Source organism: Mesoplodon mirus, assembly GCF_964341445.2.
Source record: "Mesoplodon mirus genome assembly, chromosome: 1".
NCBI lineage: Eukaryota > Metazoa > Chordata > Mammalia > Artiodactyla > Ziphiidae > Mesoplodon > Mesoplodon mirus.
The window spans coordinates 61,321,792-61,347,611 of record NC_138976.1 but is presented as its reverse complement, the minus strand read 5'-3'; the positions used below and the strand labels follow the sequence as shown (position 1 = coordinate 61,347,611).

Genomic DNA, 25,820 nt, shown 5'->3' with positions numbered 1-25,820 from the left:
CCTAAAAGCTATCAACAAGGCTAAACAGCTTTCAGAGTTTAAGCCACTTCCAAAATGAAACTATTATATACCATCACAAATATTTCATTAAGCTCAAACTTTGAGAAAAGAAGTCTCCTGAAATGATGTGAACAAAGAGGGGGCAGATACTGGTTAGCTCTGTGAATCCTGGTTACCCAATTTGATAATGATAATTACCCTAATTTCTGATTAGAAGACAAGTTCTATTAATCAGGACCAACAGGCACAATAAAAAAAAATCCAAATTTTAAAATGTAGCAATTGTTCCTGTAGACATTTTACTGTACTTAAAAACCAGTAATAGAAAACACTTGCCAAGTTCATTTAGTCTCTGACTGAGGCACACATATGTGATCTCCTAATTTACAGCTTGCACGTACAGATGTTCACACTTAGTAAAAGGGTTTCTTAATAGCTTTTTAAAATTAAAAGTGTGTTGATAATAGGTGTTTTAAACATATCCAAACAACACAGCTGAACTGACAAATGCCTGTCTTCGTGTCTCACATTGAGGCAAGATTTTGAGAGAAACTATTATGATTCAGTTGCATGGTCTATAGGATAAATGCTACCCCCAAAACCTCCAAATGAGATCTTTCATTAATTTTTCTCTCTATGATCTGTTTCCAAGTCGAAATGTTAGATTGCTACTAGGTTTATGTAGCCGAAAGCAGAACCACACAGCCGTTGCTGGCTGCCTGCAGTTTTTTTCCTTTGCAAAACTTTGAACCCCATCCAGCTTTGACACACTGCCTCTTCAGCTAATAACTATCAAGTTTCCCCTTGTCTCCTGTCTACTTTTCTTTGAGGCAATTGCGCACTCAGCACCCCGAGATAATAACACACATCTATAAGATAAAAGCAATGGCATTAATGTAATTGTCTGCCTTTCTCTCTTTAGCCTAATCTCTTTTTTCCTTCAGTTTTGACTGCCTATGTGACACCTGTTTTTGTCTCCTCTGATCCTACGACAGGTTTTCCGCTGACAAGGTTTTTGCCTGACAGAGATTCTGCAGACAAGAACATAATAAAATATGAAGAACTGCTTGTCAGAGTTTCTGCCAATGCTCACATGAAATAAAGAAAAAAAATGACTTTTTTTTTTTTTTTTTTTATAAGGGGCCCTGTGATGGTCGCTTCTGGCCTGTCGGGAAAAAGACCTCCCTGGCCAATTTCTCCATGCCAAACAGGTGTTTTCTTTTATGTGAGAGGTTGATTTGTTTTTAAATTTTTACTGATAGTGGAAAACATGAATAGCCAAAAGGGGGGAGGGGGGAATTTCTTACCCTCAGATTTTTGCAGGCAAAGGAGTACTGAGGAACTACTAAATAGAAGTGAAAAATACTTCACTCAAGACCACATCTTCTGAATAAAACAAAACTGCCAACATCTGTTAATGATCAAACAAATTTAACTTCTCTAAAATTTACTTCTTGGTTGGTTAGGCTGTTAAAATCTTCCACCTACCTTTCACTTGTTTTGTTGTCTGAAGACACAGGGGGAAACAGCAGAGATGAAAAAAGAGTGAGGGCTGAAAAAGAGAAATGCAGAAACAGGACTAAAGGCAGAGGGGTTGCAGGCTATGCTTACTACTTAAAATGGGAAGAGGCTGCTGGAAAAGAAACTAGCAATTAGGAATCAGAGACTTTTAGATACACGTAGGAGGTTCCATAAGCCTTTGTTCCATGTGTTCTCTCAGGTGGGAGATGCTACAATGGGTATCAGCACCCAGAGAAGAAGAAGTGCTTTTCCTGAGGTCCCAAGCAAGAGGAGGGATCAGTATTACAGATACTACCCTTCTGGTCTCAGTGAAGTATTCTGAGAGTATACAGAAGGTAATACTTAATTGCTCCTGGGGGCGAACAGGTCCAGCTTCCCTGATGACCAGGGCAGAGGAAAGAGCAGACATGATCAATAGCGCAGCAGTTGTGAAAGCACGAAGGACTGAGTCAAGGAAGGACAGGAGCCGGAATTTGGGATTCTAGGATTCTCACACCAGCTTTAACTACTCTACCAGCAAACCAGTTTAACCTAAGCTTCAGTCCTCCAAATACATTTATCTCACACCGAGGACCTAGAACAGCCATGCCTAATAGAAATATAATTCAAGTCACGTACATAATTTTAAATTTCTCTAATCTCATTTCAAAAGCAAAAAATGAACAATGAAACTAATTTTTAAAAATATATTTTATCTAACCCAATATGTAAAAAATTTTACCAATATGTAGACAATATAAAAATGATTCTCAATGAGCTATTTTACATTCTTTCTTTTTTTAAGATTACATTTCTAAATTTCAGTGTACACTTTACACTTACAACTTATCTCAGTTGGGACTAACCACATCTCAAGTGCTCAGATCCAAAATGGTGACTTCCTTTTTGGAAAGCCAGGTTTACAGTTGCCTTTGCATGCTGTGGCCAATTGAACTTAAGGCCCAGCAAGGCTGTCCTTTCAATTAATTGGGTTTGCACTTGCTTTTGTAGGATCACCTGACCATACAACCAGGCTGGGAGACCTAGAGGCCAAAGGAGGGGTTTCCCTGTGTATCAAGGAACAGCTCCAAGGAGAGAGGAACTTTACTACTGGGCCCCTTAACAGATACTGCTTACAAGTCCATACAGTTGTGGCAGTAACTCCTTTAAATATTTCCTATACAACACTTTGGCTATCTGCTCACTCTTAACAGGTTAACTCAAGCTTCTGAAAGAGTTACAAACTTCTACCCTCCCAGAAGGCAACACCTGGTAAGGAATGAGTTGCACAGACAACGTTTTATGCCTCCCAGAATACAAGTCAGAATTTCTCTGAAATACCACATGCATCTCATCCAGCGATTTTACTCTTCAAATGTGGGGGTTAGGGGTGGAGGGGGGTATGGGGGGACCCACACTTAGAAGAAGTCATCACTATGACACAATAGGAGGAAGAATGGTTGAGGGTACTGCTGAGGCATCCTGGGTCCTTATGACCCAGCAGCATCTCCCCATTATCTGAACAGAGCATCCTGAATAAAATGAGAGGAGTTGAGTAAGCTTCATTTATAACCCCTTCAATTTGTGTTCCGCTTAACCTGGTGAACTCCAGTTAACTAAGATGTTCCTATAAACAATTAAGCTTCCTGTAGGATCGTTAGCAAGATATAAAAATTTATGATGTAATAAAGTGCAATAAAATGATAAAGTGGTTAGCCCATCAAAGCGCTTCACATGCAAGAATACAGGTGTGAAAATAGGCAAAAGTAGCCTTCACCCTGTCTAAAATTTGTTTACTTCTGGCTTTTGGATTTTCAACAGATAAGCAATCCTACAATTCATCTCAACTGATGTGCACTTCTTAAAATGTGACTTTTGGGGAAAAAAAGCGTTTTGGACTTCTATTCAAATATGGGCTCACATGACATTTTAGGGGAGATGGAAGGTATGAAGCTAAACTGGATTTGTTGGGGAAAACAAGATCACCCTAGGAACAGCTGGTCTCACAGCCAAAGGAACTGGTGACCTCACTCCAGCACTGGACACTGAAGAAATTCATGAGGCTCTAGAGAGTATAATTAATATTCAGTCCACTTCTTCATTTAATCCTCCTCAAAACTTCACTGTGCTATTCAGGTACATTCCTATTATTATTTGAACTTACAGATAAAAGAACTGGGGCTAACTAACTAGAGACTGAGATGGGATTCGACCACTGGCCTGAACACACCCAATTTTTAACCATTTCAACCACAATAAAACGTGTCTGTCATGTTCTCAAGGTTGAAGCTTTACTTCTGTAAGAATTTAGAAATAACAACTAACACTTATTAAGTAGATTATCTCATTTAATGCCAGAAAGAACTCTGCAAACTAGGCACTATCATTATCCACATTTCACAGATGAGAATACAGAGGTTATGTAACCTGGCCAAGGTTCTACTGATGGCAGGTGGTAGAGGCAGGATGTGAACCTACACAGAGCTGCACTTTTACCTCCTTTTCTCTCACGCCTCCCATTTGTGTACCTGAAGCTTCTTCAGACCCTGGGGCTCCAGCTCTGTAGGTTTCCATCACAAGATCCTCCCTAGAAAGTCCTTAGCAGGGGACCGGCACTGTACACTTTAGAGGCCAGGATTTACCAGATCCGCCATATGTTTCCATCTGAACAAGATGGAGCTAGAAAACAACATCTGAGGAGCTAACAGGCAGACAGCCCAGGACTTTGAAGGGGAGGCACTGTTTGTGTGGTGATTAAAAAAAAAAAAAAAAAAATTTAGGGAGTTCAAAGCACCGTCCCAAAGGTGGGCAGACTGAGAAACAAATCAAAACAAGCAGCTCAGGGACACAATAAGAATATAGTTAATGCCATGAATGAAGCAGCAAACCGTCACATTTGTGAGGATGTCCTCCCTTTCAAGCTTATCAGCTGTGATCAGGGAGTAAGGGAGGGAAGCAGAAGAGGGCACGGTGCCCTCAGGTCAAGCAAAGAAGGCTCTTGTGCCAGGCAGGAAAGTGGCCTTGTGTTTGCTCTCTAAAATAAAAATAAGTGGAGAGATGTTCAAGGCCTTCGTCCATGGAGAGAGCAGGACCCTCCTGGCCCCCCCAGAGCCAGGAGGCAGCTAGAAGTTGGTTTCTCTGACTAAAAGAGAATTCTGCAGCTAGGCAAGCCAGGTTTCAGTGTCACAACCGGGAAGAACTAAGCCTTCTAGAAAGATACATTCTTTTAAGCAGATACTCCATTAACTCCCACGTTTTCCAAACCAGTGCACCAGGGGAAGAGGACTGTGGGGTTTCTATCCTCGTGTTTCTAAGCAAAGCCCTAGGAGCATGGCCACCTACCTCTTCCCAAAGGATCAGGTTCTTACTCTGCCACGTCGAAGCCTGCATTTATTTCCCTGTGCTGAGGTTTCCAGCTAGGACCTTTCTTACATTTTTTCATCTAATCCTAAATACCCCTCTGCAACAATTCTCTCCCAAAGCAAAATTCACTCTTGTTAGGACAGTCTCCAGGTCAGTAAGAGGGAGGCAGAGCTTTCTTGCAGGTTAATGTCTGCGAGCATTATTTTCCTTTGCCAGAGGACACTCCGTTTTATTCACCCTCCTCTCTTACGCTTGACAAATTTACAAATGATCATATAGAAACTGCTGCTGTGTTACTCAGAATGAGCATGATGTCAGAGAAATGCCATGCTTTATTGCTTTTGATAATAGACTTCTATTGGGGTTGGGAAGAGGAGAAGACTAGCTAAGAAAAGGGGATGGAAAAGGAAAGCGTGTACTTAGTTACACTGGCTCTTGGACTGGTCAGGGAGAGTATTACAGAACTACCAGTTGGGGATAAACTACTTTCACAGATGTTCAGACAATTCATAAGAAGAGCACAGCCTGGGACAAATAATAAAGACATGTGACCTTTCATGGGATAAAATGAACAATTACTGGTTTTGATCCACCCTGCTTAAATCCTTACAAAGTACCGAGCAGCCAACAAATCTCAGGAATCTGTAAACAGAATAGTTTACAGATTTGCGATCTCGTGATTCTAAATGTAGGATGGACATAATCAAAAGGTTTTTGATCATAGAATGCTCAGAACCGATGGCCCTGATTTAGGACTTAATTGTGCAAATTAAGCCTAACTAGGGTTTTCTTTTAGGTATAAGCTTGCCAGATTTAGCACATAAAAACACAGGACTACTCAGTTAAATTTGCAAGGTACATGTTTATACTAGAAAATTATTCACTGTTTACCTGAAATTCAAATTTAATGGGATGTCCTATATTTTCTATTCGGGTGAGTGTCTCTATAAATACCCCTGCTCTGATAGGACATATCAAGTAAAGATCTGGGAATTCAAATTCAATGAATTTGAGAGAAAAAAAGAGAAAAATTACTTCCAGTGAATTACAAAAAAGAAAGGCTTGAAATTAATGGATTATATGAATATTAAGTCTTACAGTACATTAAACCATAAAGCTGGTTGGTAGATGACACTAAATTAACTTTATACTGCTCACCATTTCCTGTGGCACAGAACTGAAGAACCAAAGCATACCTGGTACAATACTTTACATATGATGTATGTTTAATAAATATCTCTTCATTGATGATCCAGATGACAGGCCAAGCCTGCTCATTTTACATTTAAAAAATCTAAATAGTTTGAACACTGGCAGGAAAACAGCTGGATTGCTGAGTAAATAATTAAAGTATTTAAAGTCAAAGTATTCTATAAAGAAAATAATTTGCACCAAGAAAGCTACCGTGGGGTTCTTTAACCTACGTAATATATTTTTTATTCATCAAGGCTCTATCCTTGACAAATGCTTACTGGACATCCCAAGAAACAATGGATTTTTTTTTTTTTTAAGGAGTTTTAACAAGTGGGCTTCGTCAAAAGTAAAAATTACTGAGCTAGCCAAGGAAAAAAACTCTAAATAAATTACTTTTCTAAAATCTGCCCACCTCTTTTATCAAATCAAATATATCCCATCATGTTCTTTTTTTAAAACAGTAATTTTCCAGTTGTCCTGGATTATCATTAAATGTTTCTGAAAATCATTTAGAATATAGTTTACTTTTTTTTTTTTTTTGCTTTACGCGGACCTCTCACTGCTGTGGCCTCTCCCGTTGCGGAGCACAGGCTCTGGACGCGCAGGCTCAGTGGCCATGACTCACGGGCCCAGCCGCTCCACGGCATGTGGGATCTTCCTGGACCGGGGCACGAACCTGCGTCCCCTGCATCGGCAGGCGGACTCTCAACCACTGTGCCACCAGGGAAGCCCCTAGTTTACTTTTTAACACTTGTACTACTTTATTCATCTTACTGGTTTAGAAATAAAGTCATCATCTATACTATAGACATTAAAACTAATTTGCAAACAACAAATAATAAAAATGGTTTAGTACAGTAGCCCTCGCCCTTTACACCCCACCTCCAGTTTATCACAAAGGCAAGAGAGTCTGATTAGTTATACTTCTCACTAGAAGCAGGTTCCTCAGAGGAGAATGATGCGTAGCTACAAAGTACACTTCCTCCCACCCCTCCTTGCCCACAACTCAGTATACTAGTAAGATTTGCTAATTTGTAAGGCTATGTACAATCTTTGGCTGAAGCTTCAATTCTGTGAACAGTAGAATTACTACCCTAGTATGGTGGGAAAGGCTCAAAATACCACCTACTGAATTTCTACTGACAAAAACATTTATGTCACCAGTAAAGAAGCCCATTACTGCTCTTACACTGATACCTTATTTTGGCAATGTTGAACCAAGAAAAATTAAACTTGCAGGAAATGTGGGGTTTTTTTAAATGTTTTCAAGACTCACTCTGATAATTTTAGGCAAATGAAGGAAAAGCATAGAAAAGTCAATGCAAACAGAGGAAGGAAAAAAATACAGTTGTTAAGTGAATTAAGTGGCAGTATGCTGGAGTCCTTTAACTGAAGACTGTGAAATATGACAAAATTAGAAGCTCAAGGTTATTATACACTGTTGGTATGGACATCCTATATCCCCAAAGAGCTTGTTTTAAATAATGTTAAATTCAATAAAGCCCTGCTTTCAAAGTGCAAGAGCTGAAATTCCTTAATGGGGAAAAAGAGCAGGAAATCCTTTATTAATTCAGTGGGAAATACCTACTGGTAATCAAGGAGTCATTTTTGGGTTCCCCCCTCTTTATCTCAATGGTGCTAAGATTTCAAGGAAGTAATTTGTGAACAGCACCACGGCCCAGTGAGTAATTGCAAAATTCAGGTGTTGCAGTATGATGAATTCATTACTCCTTTTCACTTTTTAAAACATCTTAAGATTTTTGTAAAGCAACTAATGTCAACAATTCAAGCAGATTTAAGAAGCAATCTATAAGGCTATGAAGTGACTGTGTGAGACTGTGTGTGTATGAATAAATATATAATAACCCATGAAATCCTACATCTTATGAAGAAACTGAAGATGCTGATAACAAAGAAGATATAGTAAGACATTAATTCAAAAGAGGCCAACAAATTTCTAAAAATTCATCTTTTTGTAGAGAACCCCTGATTTTGGCATTTAGTTATTTTTAATGGCAAATATTAATTTTTTATGGTACAATTACACGTGGAGTGTGTTCAGTGCTATGATGAAATGATTCCATGAGATGTATTTTGGTAGTCTTACTCCTTGCTGTTCCATCTACTTTCACAGAAAAATCACACAGTAGAAAAAACAAGCCACTTTCTCCTTGTCCCACACATAGGTTACTGTGCTGAGTAAGGCAGCCAGGAAGACTGCTGTATCTCACCTCTGAGCAGAAATAACTGGAGACACGATTTCAGGGTTTTCTGTGCAGGGGGAGAGAGTGAAGCAATTAGTTGAAACGCTAAGGGCAAAAAGAGTGGGTGCTCTCATCCCACTGCCAACTCAAAAGCTAGGAGCCAGACCCTCAGTGTCGTATTTGTCCTACTGAATGGGGGAAGAGTGACATCTGTATATCGGCGTGTACATATTTTGAGTTGTATACAGAGATGTCGCTCTTGTGGGGGAGAAGAGGTCAAGGTGATAGTAGTGGTGAGGAAAAGTTAGATCTGAGAAACTTTGCAATTCATACACCAGAAACACAGAATTTCTAATGACATGGTAGGAAAAGCCGAGTCTGATGTAACAGAAATACCTTATTCAAGTTTGGGGAAAAAACCACATCCCTCAGAAAATCTTAGAAACAACCACTGGCTGGGGATAATTTATGTTGTTGAAGAAGGAAGAAATATTGCTTTTTCCCCCCATTACACTACTAATGTAATATGCACGTGGAAGTTAGACAGATAAAATAAACTGGTGACACAGTAAACTTTTATAATCACAAGGCTACCACAGTAGACAGATGATGGTAACACAAGATGGCTTTGGAAAAAATGAGAGGGAATGAATGAAAAGTCCTTTGTTTAATGACTGGATCCTCCCCACCCCCCTTATTGCTCATGTGTTGTCCAGTTTGTTGCTTTTAACATGTATAAAACATTTTAAAGACTTCATATAGTTTATCGTCAATGCTCACAATAATCTTACAAGGTAGATGTCATTAACCCTCTATTACAGATAAGAAAGCTCAGATGCAGAGGTGCTGGGCGACATGTCATCAAAGTTGTAGAGCCAGCATTTGACCCTGCACTGCCTCCAGGATCCTTGATGGGCTTGGGACATAAGCTATTATCTGGCAGAGCCAATACTTACTGAGGGAAAAGAAGGACACTTGGGAAGTGTTATAAACTGAATTGTGTCCCCCCCCCCCCAAATTCATCTGTTGAAGCCTTCATCCCCAGTCCTTCAGAATGTGACTGTATTTGGAGAGAGGGCCTTTCAAGAGGTGATTAAATTAAAATGAGGCCCTTAGGGTGGCCCCTCATCCAATCTGACTGGTGTCCTTATAAGAAGAAGAATCTGGGTGCACAGAGACACCAGGGGTGTGCCTCACAGAGCAAAGATCACATGAGGACACAGCGAGAGGGCAGCCATCTGCAAGCCAGTAAGAGGGGCCTCAGAATGAAACCACCCTGATATGGGACTTCTGGCCCTTCAGAACCATGAGAAAATAAATTTCTGATGTTTAAGCCGCCCAGTCGGTGGCATTTTGTTATGGCAGCCCTAGCAAACTAATGTAGGAAGGGAGAAAAAATCATCGAACGTAGTCACTTGCATAGATCACAAAAGCAACAGCAGCTCAAGTGTTGCTCAAAACTGGACTGAGAGTTGTTACAGATTTTGGCCTTGTTAATAAAGCAGGAACAAGTTCCATCCCTGGAGGCACTGGAGGACTGGGGCTCTGTGTGCCAGGCACATGCCTTCCAGTGTGCTCCCCCCATACTACTCGATATACCTCTTCTCTCTCCCTCACAGAAACAGGGCTGAAATGGCCCCATAACACCAACATACATGCCCCAAGAAGCAAGATACATGATAAATTAAATGCATCTCAAGGCATGGTCCAGTGTTGTTCCCTCAGATCTTGCTAGAATAACATGACATTTATAAAAATACAACCCACTGGCTATTTGGTACTGCTTGGGAATGAAGAATATGTCCACTTAAGAGCCACTCCCCCAGGCTGTCAAAAAAATCTCAAGCCAGGATTTCTTCTATAAACATTACCTATCTTTTAAAATTATACAGTCTAGGAAGTGAAGAAAATTAATGTAAAATCTCTGCTTATTTGCAAGTCTCCTTTCGCCTCAACGTAAAAAACATAAACCAGACAGAAGAACACGTTAAATGCTCGGTCAAGGCACACGGATGGGACAGCTCTGTGCATCTGGCAAAGAGCCTCCACCCTTCCCGCCTCGGCCCCCGGTCACCCTCACCCCGAACACACACCTATGCAGAGCTCACCCTCCACCAGGGCCAGCCAGCCTCCTCCAATCCCCGGGCACGCTGAAAGACGGTATTTACGGATTATTTTTTTTCAGATACCAGCCAAATAATGTTCCCGTTCACTCTCTCACCCACCTTAGACCATACAAAATTTAACATCTGGGAGGATAAACTCTGCCCCGAACGCAGATGACAAGGCTGAGCAGTCATGGAGGAGTTCTCTTCAAGCAAAGAGGACTTGCCAGCTTCCCTCTGAGGTCCAGGCCCTGAAAGGCCAACTGTGGTATGTTTGAGTTTCCATCGGGCCCGGTGCTTGCTGGCTGCTGCTATGTTCACTCAGAACCCAACTGTCCTATAAACATCTCGCCCTGCTGCTGAGAGCTGCCCGCCTGGCCTTACTTATTGGAGCCGAGAATATGCAATTTGGGAGCTGCAGGCTGCACGGGAACTAACACTTGGAGCACAGCTGACCCCTCTCTTCTCCAGGCCAGTGACAGCTCTAAAAAAAAAAAATTAAGGCACGCTCACACGAACATAACAAGAGCAGGAAGAAAAGTCCAGATTTTCCTCACCATGTGCCACCCAGCCATGTTTACACTGATCACAAGTCCTCAGGTTAATCTTCCCCGGCTGGAAACATTCACACGTGCAGTTCACCAGTGTGCAGCGGATGGCCTGCAAAGGAGAGGAGGAAAAAAGATCAGCATCTGTTCAAAGGTACCATATTTCTTCACCATTTTAATAATAACACCCACTTCCCATTTTTAACAGCTTTAGGGGCCTGGAGAGTTTTAAAAATAAATTTTGAAACCATCAAAATCTCTTACCAAAACATATTAGAAAACAACACTGATTCACTAATAGAATGCTTCATGCCATTCATAGGTGAGCTTTAAATTAGAAGCATAGACCAAGTAGTATAAGAGTAAAGGATTACATACTCTACAAGATGCTGGATCTGAAACACCAGGGACCCGAAAGAGAAAAAAATATTGCTGCTACCAAATAGGCACATTTAAGTTCATCCACCTGGCAACAGTGCAAAAAATATACACTCTCATACAATAATGTTCAAATGAAACGTTGTTCCAAGTAAAACATGATATACAAGTAATATTATTAGAATATTACTTTTCTTCTGCAGTGTTTCATTTAAATGTTTTATTAATCTTTCAGACACATTTTGAGAGACATTCCTGTTGGCCCAATAAGACCTGGCATATTTCTGGCATCATTTGTCACTTCCCAATTCCTTGTTTGTTCCCCCCTTGATATATCAAGTCCGTTTTCATTCCTATTTTGAAAAATGCAAAACAACCCCCATTTTTAAAAAATGATGATGTAAGAGATTAAGTTTACATTTGTTTTTAGATCAGATGTAGAACAGGAAAAGACATGTATGTGAACATTTGATACTTGGAACAACTCACCTGTATCTTAGAAAACTGAAAGACACACTCAAAAACCTTTCATTTCTTTATAAGCACTTTAAAAAATCATCTCCCCAGGCTTCCCTGGTGGCGCAGTGGTTGAGGGCCCGCCTGCCGATGCAGGGGACGAGGGTTTGTGCCCCGGTCTGGGAAGATCCCACATGCTGCAGAGCGGCTGGGCCCGTGAGCCATGGCCGCTGAGCCTGCGCCTCCGGAGCCTGTGCTCCACAATGGGAGAGGCCACAGCAGTGAGAGGCCTGCGTACCGCAAAAAAAAAAAAAAAAATCTCCCCGGTTTACATTATAAAGTGAATCCACAGAAAATTAGCATTAGTGAAGTGTAACTTTTGATAGATTAAGAACCTATGCTTAAGAACGGTGCTAAAGCCGACCTATGCTCCTAGACAACAGTTAATAAATATATCTCATACATTTAATTCTAACTTGCATGGCAGTTCTGAAGATAGAAGAGATTTAGTCCGATCATTCACAGATTAACCATCTACTGTAACTACCTGAACTGCCAGGAAAAGACCTCTCTACGGCTCTAGATGTAATCAATAATTACTGATTTGGGGGGTGGGGTGGAGAGAAGTACAGGGTTACCTGAAACTGCAGTGCTGGGCCTGAAAGCTACTCTCACTTACACAGCTCCAGACGTTCATGTTCCTGGAACCAGCTGGATTTTTATATAAACTGTCTTATTTGTAACAGACAGTATTTTAGACATTGTTAACATGGTTGGGACAAACTCCATTTACAGAGAGTAAGACTGAATGGGCTTTGACTGCTCCCCATGCTTTAGATCAGGCGAGTTTAAAATATTCCTCTTTTGTTAATGAACATCAAATCTATAGGTCCCTATCAGTTTCCAATAGAGTCCTTGCCTAGACTCCTCTCTTTGCTTCACCTCCAACCCTGGTTTGCTCCTCTATTACTGCAAGAAAAGCACTCAGGTATATCATCTGCCTGATATTTCAGGGCCTTTCTTCCAATGTCAATGGTCCAATTACATATTAGGAGGTTGTAAAACTTTGCTGTATGTATTAGTGATGAAAGGAAATAGTAGTAAGAAATAGGGGCAGCAAAGGAAATGCTGACTACGCAAGAATAATATATGTAGTTGAAGGTTAGAAGGGGAAATGTTTCTCCCCAAATTTCTTGTACCAACTTCAATAGTTTAACTGACTGAGCAATATGTCAGAACATTCCAGGTTAGAAAGAGCTTCTTTAAATGGTGTGTTCATTAATGAACTCACAATTTGATTGTACTATGGTAACACAAAACAAAACAACAACAGTTTAGAGGGCAGTGTTTCTACTAAAAACAAGGCACCTTACAAACTATCCAATTATAAATTCAGATGCAGCAACCACATTGACATTAAAGTATTTATATAATCTGAAGTGCGATAACAGAATCTTTCATAAACACTAAGGAAAAAAAAGTCGCCTCTGTTTTACCAGACTAAGGAATGATCAAAACTAACAATGACTATCTCTCAAGGACTACACATTAACTCCAGCACAAAAAACATATATATTTTAAATCATTAATTTGATCATTTTGATTTGACAGTTATTTAACAAAAATACCCTCACTTTACATTGTGTTTAAAACATACTTTCGTCGGTTTTAATTATAGCTATATTCAGGACAAAACAAATTAAGAGACTGTAGATTTGCTTTATTTTATGTATATTTATTTATTTACTGATTGAACTATTCATTCATTTACTGAGAACTAGTTTATGATTCAAATATTTTTCTCTTCCTAAATAACTTTATACATCTGGCACATTTGGGAATTAAACTTTTCAGATCATCATCCTTTTCCTTTTTCATAATTTTACCCTTTTTGTACCTAAACATACAAACATTGGAACACCTCAGCTCCTTTTGTATATAAACACTTGAGCACTGGAATATCCATTTTGTATTTCTATGACTTCCAGAAGGTCTATTTGTTTTCAATTCAGATTTATATAGACTACAATTGTTCCTTAAGGGAATTATATATATTTAAACAATATGGTCTAAATAAATATTTTGAGTATGAGACTATTGTGGCTTCAAAGGAAGTCTTATTCTAAGTAACATTTTTGAAACGGCATAAAAGTTTGACATACTATTTATTCACAACAAAACAGAACCAATGTGATCACTTGCCAACTCACCCACACTTCAAAAAAATAAATTATCATAAAACTATCAAGGCCAGTGAAGCCTCAAAAACATACACACTTTACAAGGAGAGAGCTGGGAAGAGCAGAGATGGTGAAGCTTTCATTTTGGTGAGCACATCCATGTCTTCATGTAGCTAGTATATGAATGCTTCCCACCCACTGCCGGGCATTCATGACTACAGAAAATTCAGCGGCGATAACGAGGTGACAGAAAGGGGACACCAGGAAAAGAGCAGACAATTTGATCAGGATATTCCCACCTATAGATGCAGGACCCTTATGCAGGTCTGGCCAACTCAGGCTAACAACCCCTCCACACCTCCAGGACGCCACTTCAGCGAGTGCCTGAAACTCTTTCCTCCATTTCAGTAGGGTAAGCTTTTCCAACACCCCAAGAACAAGAACAAATTTTCTTAAGCCTGCAACTTATTTAAAGTAATGATTCCTCTGCTTAACTTTGCCATAGATTTCTTGAAGGAAAAATCCATGCACCCACCACCCACTGCTTCCACCTACATTTTAATTGTGCAATCTGGATTCTGCCCCACACAGTCCTGAAACTGCTGTCTCCAAGAGGAATGTTCTCATCACATCTGGTCCCCTTTTCTAGCCTCCTCGTTCTCCTAGACCCCGAGGCAACTTAAGGCACTAACTCTCCTTCATTCCTGGGCTGTAGAGACCAACTATCCTGGTTTATTGACAGCAGCTTCTCACTCTCTCTCCACTGTAAATAAATACAGGTGTTTCCCACGGCCGGGCTCTTCGTTCTTTAATTTGGCAATTTCATCCCCTCCTACAGCTTCAAATATCATCACTATGCAAAGCCCATCACTGTGGAGCCAAGTACTGTGTTAAGTGGCAGAAATGGATGGCAGAGTCCCTGTGCTCAAGGATTTGACAGTCAGAGCTCATGGGCAGTGGGTTCAGAGGAGAGATCCTAAGAACAGAAGGAAGCCCTTGAACAGGTTTGGGAAGCACCATTTCTCCCTCTTTATGCCTTTATCTTTTCTTCTACCAAAGGTAGGGTTTTAAATTTTATCTACAACAGTAAACTATTACCTATTATCAATAATAGCTAGATTTACTGGATATTTGCCATTTTCCAGATACTGTGCTTAACTATTTACAAACATTAGCTCTCCCTCAGAAAATACCACGAGGTCAGTACTATTATTCCCTTTATTTCACAAAGGAGGAAACTGAGATGGAGCTAATTCAGGACCTTGCCCTGAAGTCACAGGAATCAGATTCCAGGTCTGTGTGAGCTCTCCACCCACTCGCAGGCAGCCATGGGGCAGAGCCCCTCCGTCTGCCCCCCCACCTCACTGTGTACTGTTAACTCCTGCTCATCTTTCAAGCTTTCAACTCAAATACTACTTCCATTCCCCAGGGCAGCTGCCCGCAAGGGATATTTCTGTCACAGCACTTATCACAGTTGTGAATATTATATTTATCTATACTTACTCATTTTATATATATATATACCTATATCTGTGTGACTATTTGATTAAAGTCTGTCTTTCCCTGTAGAATTTAAGCTCCTTGAAGGCAGAGTGCCATATTGTTGGGCTTACAGTGTAAATATAATGGCAAATAATAGGTGCTTAAAAGGCACTTAAAGAATGCATGAGTCTTCCGAGCCTCTTTCCCATCTGTAAAATGATGGTAATAATAACATCACAACAGTGTCAAAAGACTCAAATGAAATAATGAATATAAAGCATGTGCCACTGTGTCTAGTGATAGCAAAAGCTCAAAAGATGGAAAACATTTATGACCTCAAGAAACTTTCCACATATTACATTTGAATTATTTTCCCCTTATGATTCTTCCCAATGTATTTTTTCCAACACCTTGTAAAATGCTTAACACATATTTAGTCTTAATGAATAAATGAACTTTGACATATATGATGCCATATTCTTCATACTATAATCCTCTAAATTGGGCACGACAGGGATTATTATTTCTGTTTTAATACTGGGGTTCAAAAATGTTCATTTAGGTGTTACACATCTCTTAAATGATAGGGTGGATTTCCCAATTACTAATCAGTTTATTTCCATTACCTATAGAAAAAGAAGAGATACAGTTAAAACCAGTAAATTATGAATATTCATGTTCAAAAGTATATCTAGAATTCATAAAGTAGACCAATTTAGTATAAAAATATTTAATCAAAGTTCAGTCAGTAACACTTATATTTGAATATTAAGCAAGAGTGCATTTGCTAGTATTCTGGATGAGCACCAAAGCCCTATTCAAATAACAGATTCCGTTATCACTAAAACTGAAGAGTCTTTAAGCTTAATTATACTCGTAGCTGGCTTGAACTCTGCAAGTTAATGTGAACTGAACATCAATCTTCTCACCAAATGATATTTCTCAGAAAAGCACAGATTGTGGCTTCAGCTAATATTTAGCATATATCACAAAAGAACTATACACAAGGTTAATTAATACATCTCCTGTTAGCTGCTCCTTCTTTGGGAACACTTACAGAAGCTACCTATTAATACAAAACAACAAAAGGCAAAATAAGGCCATGGGGCATATAGAAACATAAGACATATTCTGAAGGAACAATCATAGAAAGAGAACCTCCCTTCCCAAAACCCCCCAAAATAAGACTAATTTCAGTTCTGGGTTTTGTCTTTCCACACAAAGAAAACTATTTGCCAGGAGATCCCCTCAAGTGTTCATTAACCTGGCCAAATATCTCATATATAACTAAAAATCCTTCTTAAATCTGCTTTCTCCTTATTCATTTCTGGGGAGGATACCAAGATTTACAACTTGGATTACAAAATTCTACTTGAATCATTTAAAATGTTTAAGAGTTAAGAACATAACCTACAGCTTGGTTTCCTGGTGCGCGAGGAGAGGGGATTAAGAGCGCTGCTTAAAGGGGCTCCACGGACGGGCGCGAGTCGCGACTGAAAGCGCGGAGCCCAGTGACAGGCGTGGGACGCTGGGGCTGCTGCTGCCGCCGCCAAGAAGCCTGTGTGCGAGCGCAGGTCACTGCCCACACCGCCCTTCCGGGAGCCTGTGCAGCCCGCCACTGCCGGGGTCCCGGGATCCAGGGGCGGCTTCCCTGGGAGAACGCACGGCGCGCCTCGGGCTGGTGCAACGTCACGCCGACCTCTGCCGCTGCAGGCTCGCCCCGCACTCCGTGCCCCTCCCTCCCTCCCGGCCTGAGTGAGCCAGAGTCCCCGAAGAGGCTGCTCCTTTAACCCTGTCCTATCTGAGCGAAGAACAGACGCCCTCCGGCGACCTACACGCAGAGGCGGGGCCAAATCCAAAGCTGAGACCTAGGAGCTGTGAGAACAAAGAAGAGAAAGGGAAACCTCTCCCAGCAGCCTCAGAAGCAGCGGATTAAAGCTCCACAATCAACTTGATGTACCCTGCATCTGTGGAATACATGAATAGACAACACATCATCCCAAATTGAGGAGCCCGGAGTCAGTGCTGTGCCTCTGAGGTGGGAGAGCCAACTTCAGGACACTGGTCCACAAGAGACCTCCCAGCTCCACATAATATCAAACGGCGAAAATCTTCCAGAGATCTCCATCTCAACACCAGCACCCAGCTTCACTCAACGACCAGCAGGCTACAGTGCTGGACACCCTAAGCCAAACAACTAGCAGGACAGGAACACAACACCACCCATTAGCAGAGAGGTGGCCTAAAATCATAAAAAGTCCACAGACACCCCAAAACACACCACCAGACGTGGACCTGCCCACCAGAAAGACAAGATCCAGCCTCATCCACCAGAACACAGGCACTAGTCCCGTCCACCAGGAAGCCTACACAACCCACTAAACCAACCTTAGCCACTGGGGACAGACACCAAAAACAACAGGAACTACGAACCTGCAGCCTGCAAAAAGGAGACCCCAAACACAGTAACATAAGCAAAATGAGAAGACAGAAAAACACACAGCAGGAGAAGGAGCAAGATAAAAACCCACCAGACCTAACAAATGAAGAGGTAATAGGCACTCTACCTGAAAAAGAATTCAGAATAATGATGGTAAAGATGATCCAAGATTCTATTTCCCAGATCCAAAATCTTGGAAATAGAATAGACAAAATGCAAGAAACAGTTAACAAGGACCTAGAAGAACTAAAGATGAATCAAGCATCGATTAAAAACACAATACATGAAATAAAAAATACTCTAGATGGGATCAATAGCAGAATAACTGAGGCAGAAGAACGGATAAGTGAGGTGGAAGATAAAATAGTGGAAATAACTGCTGCAGAGCAAAATAAAGAAAAAAGAATGAAAAGAAGAGAGGACAGTCTCAGAGACCTCTGGGACAACATTAAACGCACCAACATTCGAATTATAGGGGTTCCAGAAGAAGAAGAGAAAAAGAAAGGGACTGAGAAAATATTTGAAGAGATTATAGTTGAAAATTTCCCTAATATGGGAAAGGAAATAGTTAATCAAGTCCAGGAGGCACAGAGAGTCCCATACAGAATAAATCCAAGGAGAAATACGCCAAGACACATATTAATCAAACTGTCAAAAATTAAACACAAAGAAATCATATTAAAAGCAGCAAGGCAAAAACAACAAATAACACACAAGGGAATCCCCATCAGGATAACAGCTGATCTCTCAGCAGAAACTCTACAAGCCAGAAGGGAGTGGCAGGACATACTTAAAGTGATGAAGGAGAAAAACCTGCAACCAAGATTACTCTACCCAGCAAGGATCTCATTCAGATTTGATGGAGAAATTAAAACGTTTACAGACAAGCAAAAGCTGAGAGAGTTCAGCACCACCAAACCAGCTTTACAACAAATGCTAAAGGAACTTCTCTAGGCAAGAAACACAACAGAAGTAAAAGACCTACAATAATGAACCCAAAACAATTAAGAAAATGGGAATAGGAACATACATATCGATAATTACCTTAAATGTAAATGGACTAAATGCTCCCACCAAAAGACACAGAGTGGCTGAATGGATACAAAAACAAGACCCATCTATATGCTGTCTACAAGAGACCCACTTCAGACCTAGAGACACATACAGACTGAAAGTAAGGGGATGGAAAAAGATATTCCATGCAAATGGAAACCAAAAGAAAGCTGGAGTAGCAATTCTCATATCAGACAAAATAGACTTTAAAATAAGGACTACTAGAAGAGACAAAGAAGGACACTACATAATGATCAAGGGATCGATCCAAGAAGAAGATATAACAATTGTAAATATTTATGCACCCAACATAGGAGCACCTCAATACATAAGGCAAATACTAATAGCCATAAAAGGAGAAATCGACAGTAACACACTCATAGTAGGGGACTTTAACACCCCACTTTCACCAATGGACAGATCATCCAAAATGAAAATAAATAAGGAAACACAAGCTTTAAATGATACATTAAACAAGATGGACTTAATTGATATTTATAGGACATTCCATCCAAAAACAACAGAATACACATTTTTCTCAAGTGCTCATGGAACATTCTCCAGGATAGATCATATCTTGGGTCACAAATCAAGCCTTGGTAAATTTAAGAAAATTGAAATTGTATCAAGTATCTTTTCCGACCACAATGCTATGAGACTAGATATCAATTACAGGAAAAGAGCTGTAAAAAATACAAACACATGGAGGCTAAACAATACACTACTTAATAACGAAGTGATCACTGAAGAAATCAAAGAGGAAATTAAAAAATACCTAGAAACAAATGACAATGGAGACACAACGACCCAAAACCTATGGGATGCAGCGAAAGCAGTTCTAAGAGGGAAGTTTATAGCAATACAATCCCACCTTAAGAAACAGGAAACATCTCGAATAAACAACCTAACCTTGCACCTAAAGCAATTAGAGAAAGAAGAACAAAAACATCCCAAAGTTAGCAGAAGGAAAGAAATCATAAAAATCAGATCAGAAATAAATGAAAAAGAAATGAAGGAAACGATAGCAAAGATCAATAAAACTAAAAGCTGGTTCTTTGAGAAGATAAACAAAATTGATAAACCATTAGCCAGACTCATCAAGAAAAAAAGGGAGAAGACTCAAATCAATAGAATTAGAAATGAAAGAGGAGAAGTAACAACTGACACTACAGAAATACAAAAGATCATGAGAGATTACTATAAGCAACTCTATGCCAATAAAATGGACAACCTGGAAGAAATGGACAAATTCTTAGAAATGCACAACCTGCCAAGACTGAATCAGGAAGAAATAGAAAATATGAACAGACCAATCACAAGCACTGAAATTGAAACTGTGATAAAAAATCTTCCAACAAACAAAAGCCCAGGACCAGATGGCTTCACAGGCGAATTCTATCAAGCATTTAGAGAAGAGCTAACACCTATCCTTCTGAAACTCTTCCAAAATATAGCAGAGGGAGGAACACTCCCAAACTCATTCTACGAGGCCACCATCACCTTGATACCAAAACCAGGCAAGGATGTCACAAAGAAAGAAAACTACAGGCCAATATCACTGATGAACATAGATGCAAAAATCCTCAACAAAATACTAGCAAACAGAATCCAACAGCACATTAAAAGGATCATACACCATGATCAAGTGGGGTTTATTCCAGGAATGCAAGGATTCTTCAATATACGCAAATCAATCAACGTGATACACCATATTAACAAATTGAAGGAGAAAAACCATATGATCATCTCAATAGATGCAGAGAAAGCTTTCGACAAAATTCAACACCCATTTATGATAAAAACCCTGCAGAAAGTAGGCATAGAGGGAACTTTCCTCAACATAATAAAGGCCATATATGACAAACCCACAGCCAGCATCGTCCTCAATGGTGAAAAACTGAAACCATTTCCACTAAGATCAGGAACTAGACAAGGTTGCCCACTTTCACCACTCTTATTCAACCTAGTTTTGGAAGTTTTAGCCACAGCAATCAGAGAAGAAAAGGAAATAAAAGGAATCCAAATTGGAAAAGAAGAAGTAAAGCTGTCACTGTTTGCAGATGACATGATACTATACATAGAGAATCCTAAAGATGCTACCAGAAAACTACTAGAGTTAATCAATGAATTTGGTAAAGTTGCAGGATACAAAATTAATGCACAGAAATCTCTGGCATTCCTATATAGTGATGATGAAAAATCTGAAAGTGAAATCAAGGAAACACTCCCATTTACCATTGCAACAAAAAGAATAAAATATCTAGGAATAAACCTACCTAAGGAGACAAAAGACCTGTATGCAGAAAATTATAAGACACTGATGAAAGAAATTAAAGATGATACAAATAGATGGAGAGATGTACCATGTTCTTGGATTGGAAGAATCAACATTGTGAAAATGACTCTACTACCCAAAGCAATCTACAGATTCAATGCAATCCCTATCAAACTACCACTGGCATTTTTCACAGAACTAGAACAAAAAATTTCACAATTTGTATGGAAACACAAAAGACCCCGAATAGCCAAAGCAATCTTGAGAACGAAAAATGGAGCTGGAGGAATCAGGCTCCCTGACTTCAGACTATACTACAAAGCTACAGTAATCAAGACAGTATGGTACTGGCACAAAAACAGAAAGATAGATCAATGGAACAGGATAGAAAGCCCAGAGTTAAACCCACGGACATATGGTCACCTTATCTTTGATAAAGGAGGCAGGAATGTACAGTGGAGAAAGGACAGTCTCTTCAATAAGTGGTGCTGGGAAAACTGGATAGGGACATGTAAAAGTATGAGATTAGATCACTCCCTAACACCATACACAAAAATAAGCTCAAAATGGATTAAAGACCTAAATGTAAGGCCAGACACTATCAAACTCTTAGAGGAACACATAGGCAGAACACTCTATGACATAAATCACAGCAAGATCCTTTTGGACCCACCTCCTAGAGAAATGGAAATAAAGACAAAAATAAACACATGGGACCTAATGAAACTTAAAAGCTTTTGCACAGCAAAGGAAACCATAAACAAGACCAAAAGACAACCCTCAGAATGGGAGAAAATATTTGCAAATGAAGCAACTGACAAAGGATTAATCTCCAAAATTTATAAGCAGCTCATGCAGCTCAATAACAAAAAAACAAACAACCCAATCCAAAAATGGGCAGAAGACCTAAATAGACATTTCTCCACAGAAGATATACAGACTGCCAACAAACACATGAAAGGATGCTCAACATCTTTACTCATTAGAGAAATGCAAATCAAAACTACAATGAGATATCATCTCACACCAGTCAGAATGGCCATCATCAAAAAATCTAGAAACAATAAATGCTGGAGAGGGTGTGGAAAAAAGGGAACACTCTTGCACTGCTGGTGGGAATGTGAATTGGTACAGCCGCTATGGAGAACGGTATGGAGGTTCCTTAAAAAACTACAAATAGAACTACCATATGACCCAGCAATCCCACTACTGGGCATATACCCTGAGAAAACCATAATTCAAAAAGAGACATGTACCAAAATGTTCATAGCAGCCCTATTTACAATAGCCCGGAGATGGAAACAACCTAAGTGTCCATCATCGGATGAATGGATAAAGAAGATGTGGCACATATATACAATGGAATATTACTCAGCCATAAAAAGAAATGAAATTGAGCTATTTGTAATGAGGTGGATAGACCTAGAGTCTGTCATACAGAGTGAAGTAAGTCAGAAAGAGAAAGACAAATACTGTATGCTAACACATATATATGGAATTTAAGAAAAAAAAATGTCATGAAGAACATAGGGGTAAGACAGGAATAAAGACACAGACCTACTAGAGAATGGACTTGAGGATATGGGGAGGGGGAAGGGTAAGCTGTGACAAAGTGAAAGAGCGGCATGGACATATATACACTACCAAACGTGAGGTAGATAGCTAGTGGGAAGCAGCCGCATAGCACAGGGAGATCAGCTCGGTACTTTGTGACCGCCTGGAGGGGTGGGATAGGGAGGGTGGGAGGGAGACGCAAAAGGGAGGGGATATGGAAACATATGTATATGTATAACTGATTAAATTTGTTATAAAGCAACAACAACAACAACAACAAAAAAAAAAAAAAAAAAAAAAAAGAACATAACCTACACTAAAACTGAATTACTGAAAAAGCCAATCATTAATATAGCATCCATCTGTCCCACTAGTTTCTTACAGAAACTTAGGTGGTACAATCTAGGTGTACAAATTAATTGGCTATAATGGTTATCAGTGACAAGGTTTGCCTTTCTTATTTTTTAACAAGAACAAATTTCTTAATAAAATGAATTTTCTACTTTGGAAATCACATGTAGGTGTGATAAATAGGTAAACTCAGCCAAACTTCCATGAAAATCCAAAGTAGTCCATGCTGTAATTAACTATTATTATTAATTCATCTCTGCATATGTTATTCACCTCTGTACATACAGGTCCCAGAAGGAAAGGTATGTATGGTGCCAAAGGTCAAATAAACCTTTTTTATTAGGTAGGAAAACTGTCCTTCAAAGACTTCTGTCTTTAAAAAAATCTGGAAAATTATCCATAATGAATCTGGAAACTAATTCTTCTAGGATTGTCTCAGAATACACTGCAGTAATTACAAAGTAACAGCTACTAAGCATTATGGATAAAGAGAGTAATCTTATATGTGACCAAAAAAAGATGGACTGCCACACATATTTATACATCTTGTGTATAAAGTACCTAAGACCGTACTTCAAGCATTGCCACAGAGATTCTCAAGAACTCACATGATAGGAATGGTGATTTATTAAGTAAGGAAACAGCTCCCTGTATAAATTTCAGGACAGTTTTTCCTCTTCCATTTTCACATGGCTGATCCATAAAACTAATGGAAAAGCAACAACTTCCAAAAGAAGTACTCTGAGTTTTAGCTAAGACTTTGAAAATCTATATGATATTGCCTTTGTAGAAGAACAGTGTCTTAAATTTGCCTAAGTCATGATGCAACTTGAGCAAAGAAAAAAATTTTTTTGGCATGGTGGATAACTTCTGAGCTTACTAGACAGCTACAAGAGAAATTTGCTTTTACGTGACTACAAAACACATACAGGCTGAAAGGAAAGGTATATCCATATCCACCTGTTGTGCTGGCAGGTTTTACAATCAGGTATCAAAACAAGACAAGAAGATGTGAGTTGGATAGACATAGAACACTGAGACCCCTGGTTTTAAATATACTGCAAAGAAGTTTTATAACAACCTAAAAAGTCTTATCTAACTCTGACTCTGAGACTATTAATATAAACCTATAGTTGCAGTAAGGTGGGTATGTTTTCTGTATTTACGCAAGGAAATGTACAGATCTGAGTTTGGACAATGTTCACAGAATTCACAAGGAGTGATATTCAGTGATTATAGAGTGTAGAGTAAAAGTAAAGGGCTCACAGAGTATTAAACTGCAATGTAAATGCCACTACTCGTAATAGTAACAGCAGCAAATGAGAAGCAATGAAATTACTGTCTGCTTAACCAAACCCCTTAAAAATTCACACAATGGGCCAGCAAAAGTATATATCTTAGTTTGTGGTAAGATAAATTAGAAATCGAAAAATGTATTAACCTTTGTATAAAAGGTTCCTTAAAATGTGTCTAATTGTTTTTTAATGTCATATGAAGAAACAGCAACCTGATAAAAGTGATCATTTTGTTGTACTTATGTGCTCTGAAATTTCTTGATGTCTTTTCATCAATCAGATCTTGCGGCTGAGTCAGAAGATTTGAAAAGACATGGTCAGTCCAGACTCACTACGAGGTTCAGATGCCACTGATCTAAACAATGGACAACAAGGTCAAGACAGAAAGCTGGGCAATTCAAAATGGCCAGACTCCAACAAGACATCATAAGAACATTACTGACCAAGGAAATATTATCTTCACAATAAGCACATACAAAATACCTGAAAGAGATTCACTGTGAAAAGGTAGCCTTTAAACATCAGTTACTGCTAAAAATCAGAAGACTTAAAACCTCATTTAAATTTTCTCTTAAGAAGTGTAATTCTCTACCCCACCCCATCACCTGGCAAATGGATAAACAAAGTATGGTATATTTACATAGTGGAATATTATCTGGCTAATAAAAAGGAATGAACACTTGATATTACTACAATATGGATGAACCTTAAAAACATTATGCTGAGTAAAAGAAGGCAGATACAAGAGATCCTAAATTATATAAGTTTATTCATATGAAATGTGCAGAACACAGAAATCTGTAAAGATAGGGAGTAGTTAGTGGTTTATTTTTGAGGTGATGAAAATGTTCCGGAAATGACTGTGATGATGGTTGTGTATAACTGTGAATATACTAAAATCCACTGAATTGTACACTTTAAATGGGTAGAGTGTATGATACGTGAACTCTATCTCAATAAAGCTGCTTAAAAGTGAGGAGGGTAAACCTACTACATTCACCTAATTTCTTTTAGTGGTGTTAAAACATTTAATTCATAAGATATTATTCCCCCAGGGACACAATGTAGCATAATATCCTTCTTTAACCTAGTAGGTCTTCAATATACAAACGCTAAATGAGTGATTAAACAGAAGGCAAAGCAACTAAAGAATTTCACTGCTGCTTAAATCTGAAAATTCCTTCTACTTTGAAAATATTAAAACCTAGTATGTCCATTTGAAAATGACAATGACTTTTAAATCCACTGCCATTTTTCTTTTCTTTTTTTTTTTTTTTTTTTGCGGTACGCGGGCCTCTCACTGTTGTGGCCTCTCCCGTTGCGGAGCACAGGCTCCGGACGCGCAGGCTCAGCGGCCATGGCTCACGGGCCCAGCCGCTCCGCGGCATGTGGGATCCTCCCAGACCGGGGCACAAACCTGCGTCCCCTGCATCAGCAGGCGG

General features: G+C 39.4%; 1 protein-coding gene across 12 annotated transcripts in view; it reads right to left on the bottom strand.

Moving 5' to 3' along the window:
• The window catches only part of BNC2 (basonuclin zinc finger protein 2), a 436,262-nt gene that overhangs the window by 145,755 nt on the left and 264,687 nt on the right, over positions 1 to 25,820 (bottom strand). For all 12 annotated transcript variants that reach the window (XM_082604098.1, XM_082604102.1, XM_082604103.1 and 9 more), the window contains one exon: positions 10,924 to 11,026. In XM_082604098.1, coding sequence (XP_082460224.1) covers positions 10,924 to 11,026 — 103 coding nt within the window. The remainder of the gene's footprint in view (positions 1 to 10,923; positions 11,027 to 25,820) is intronic.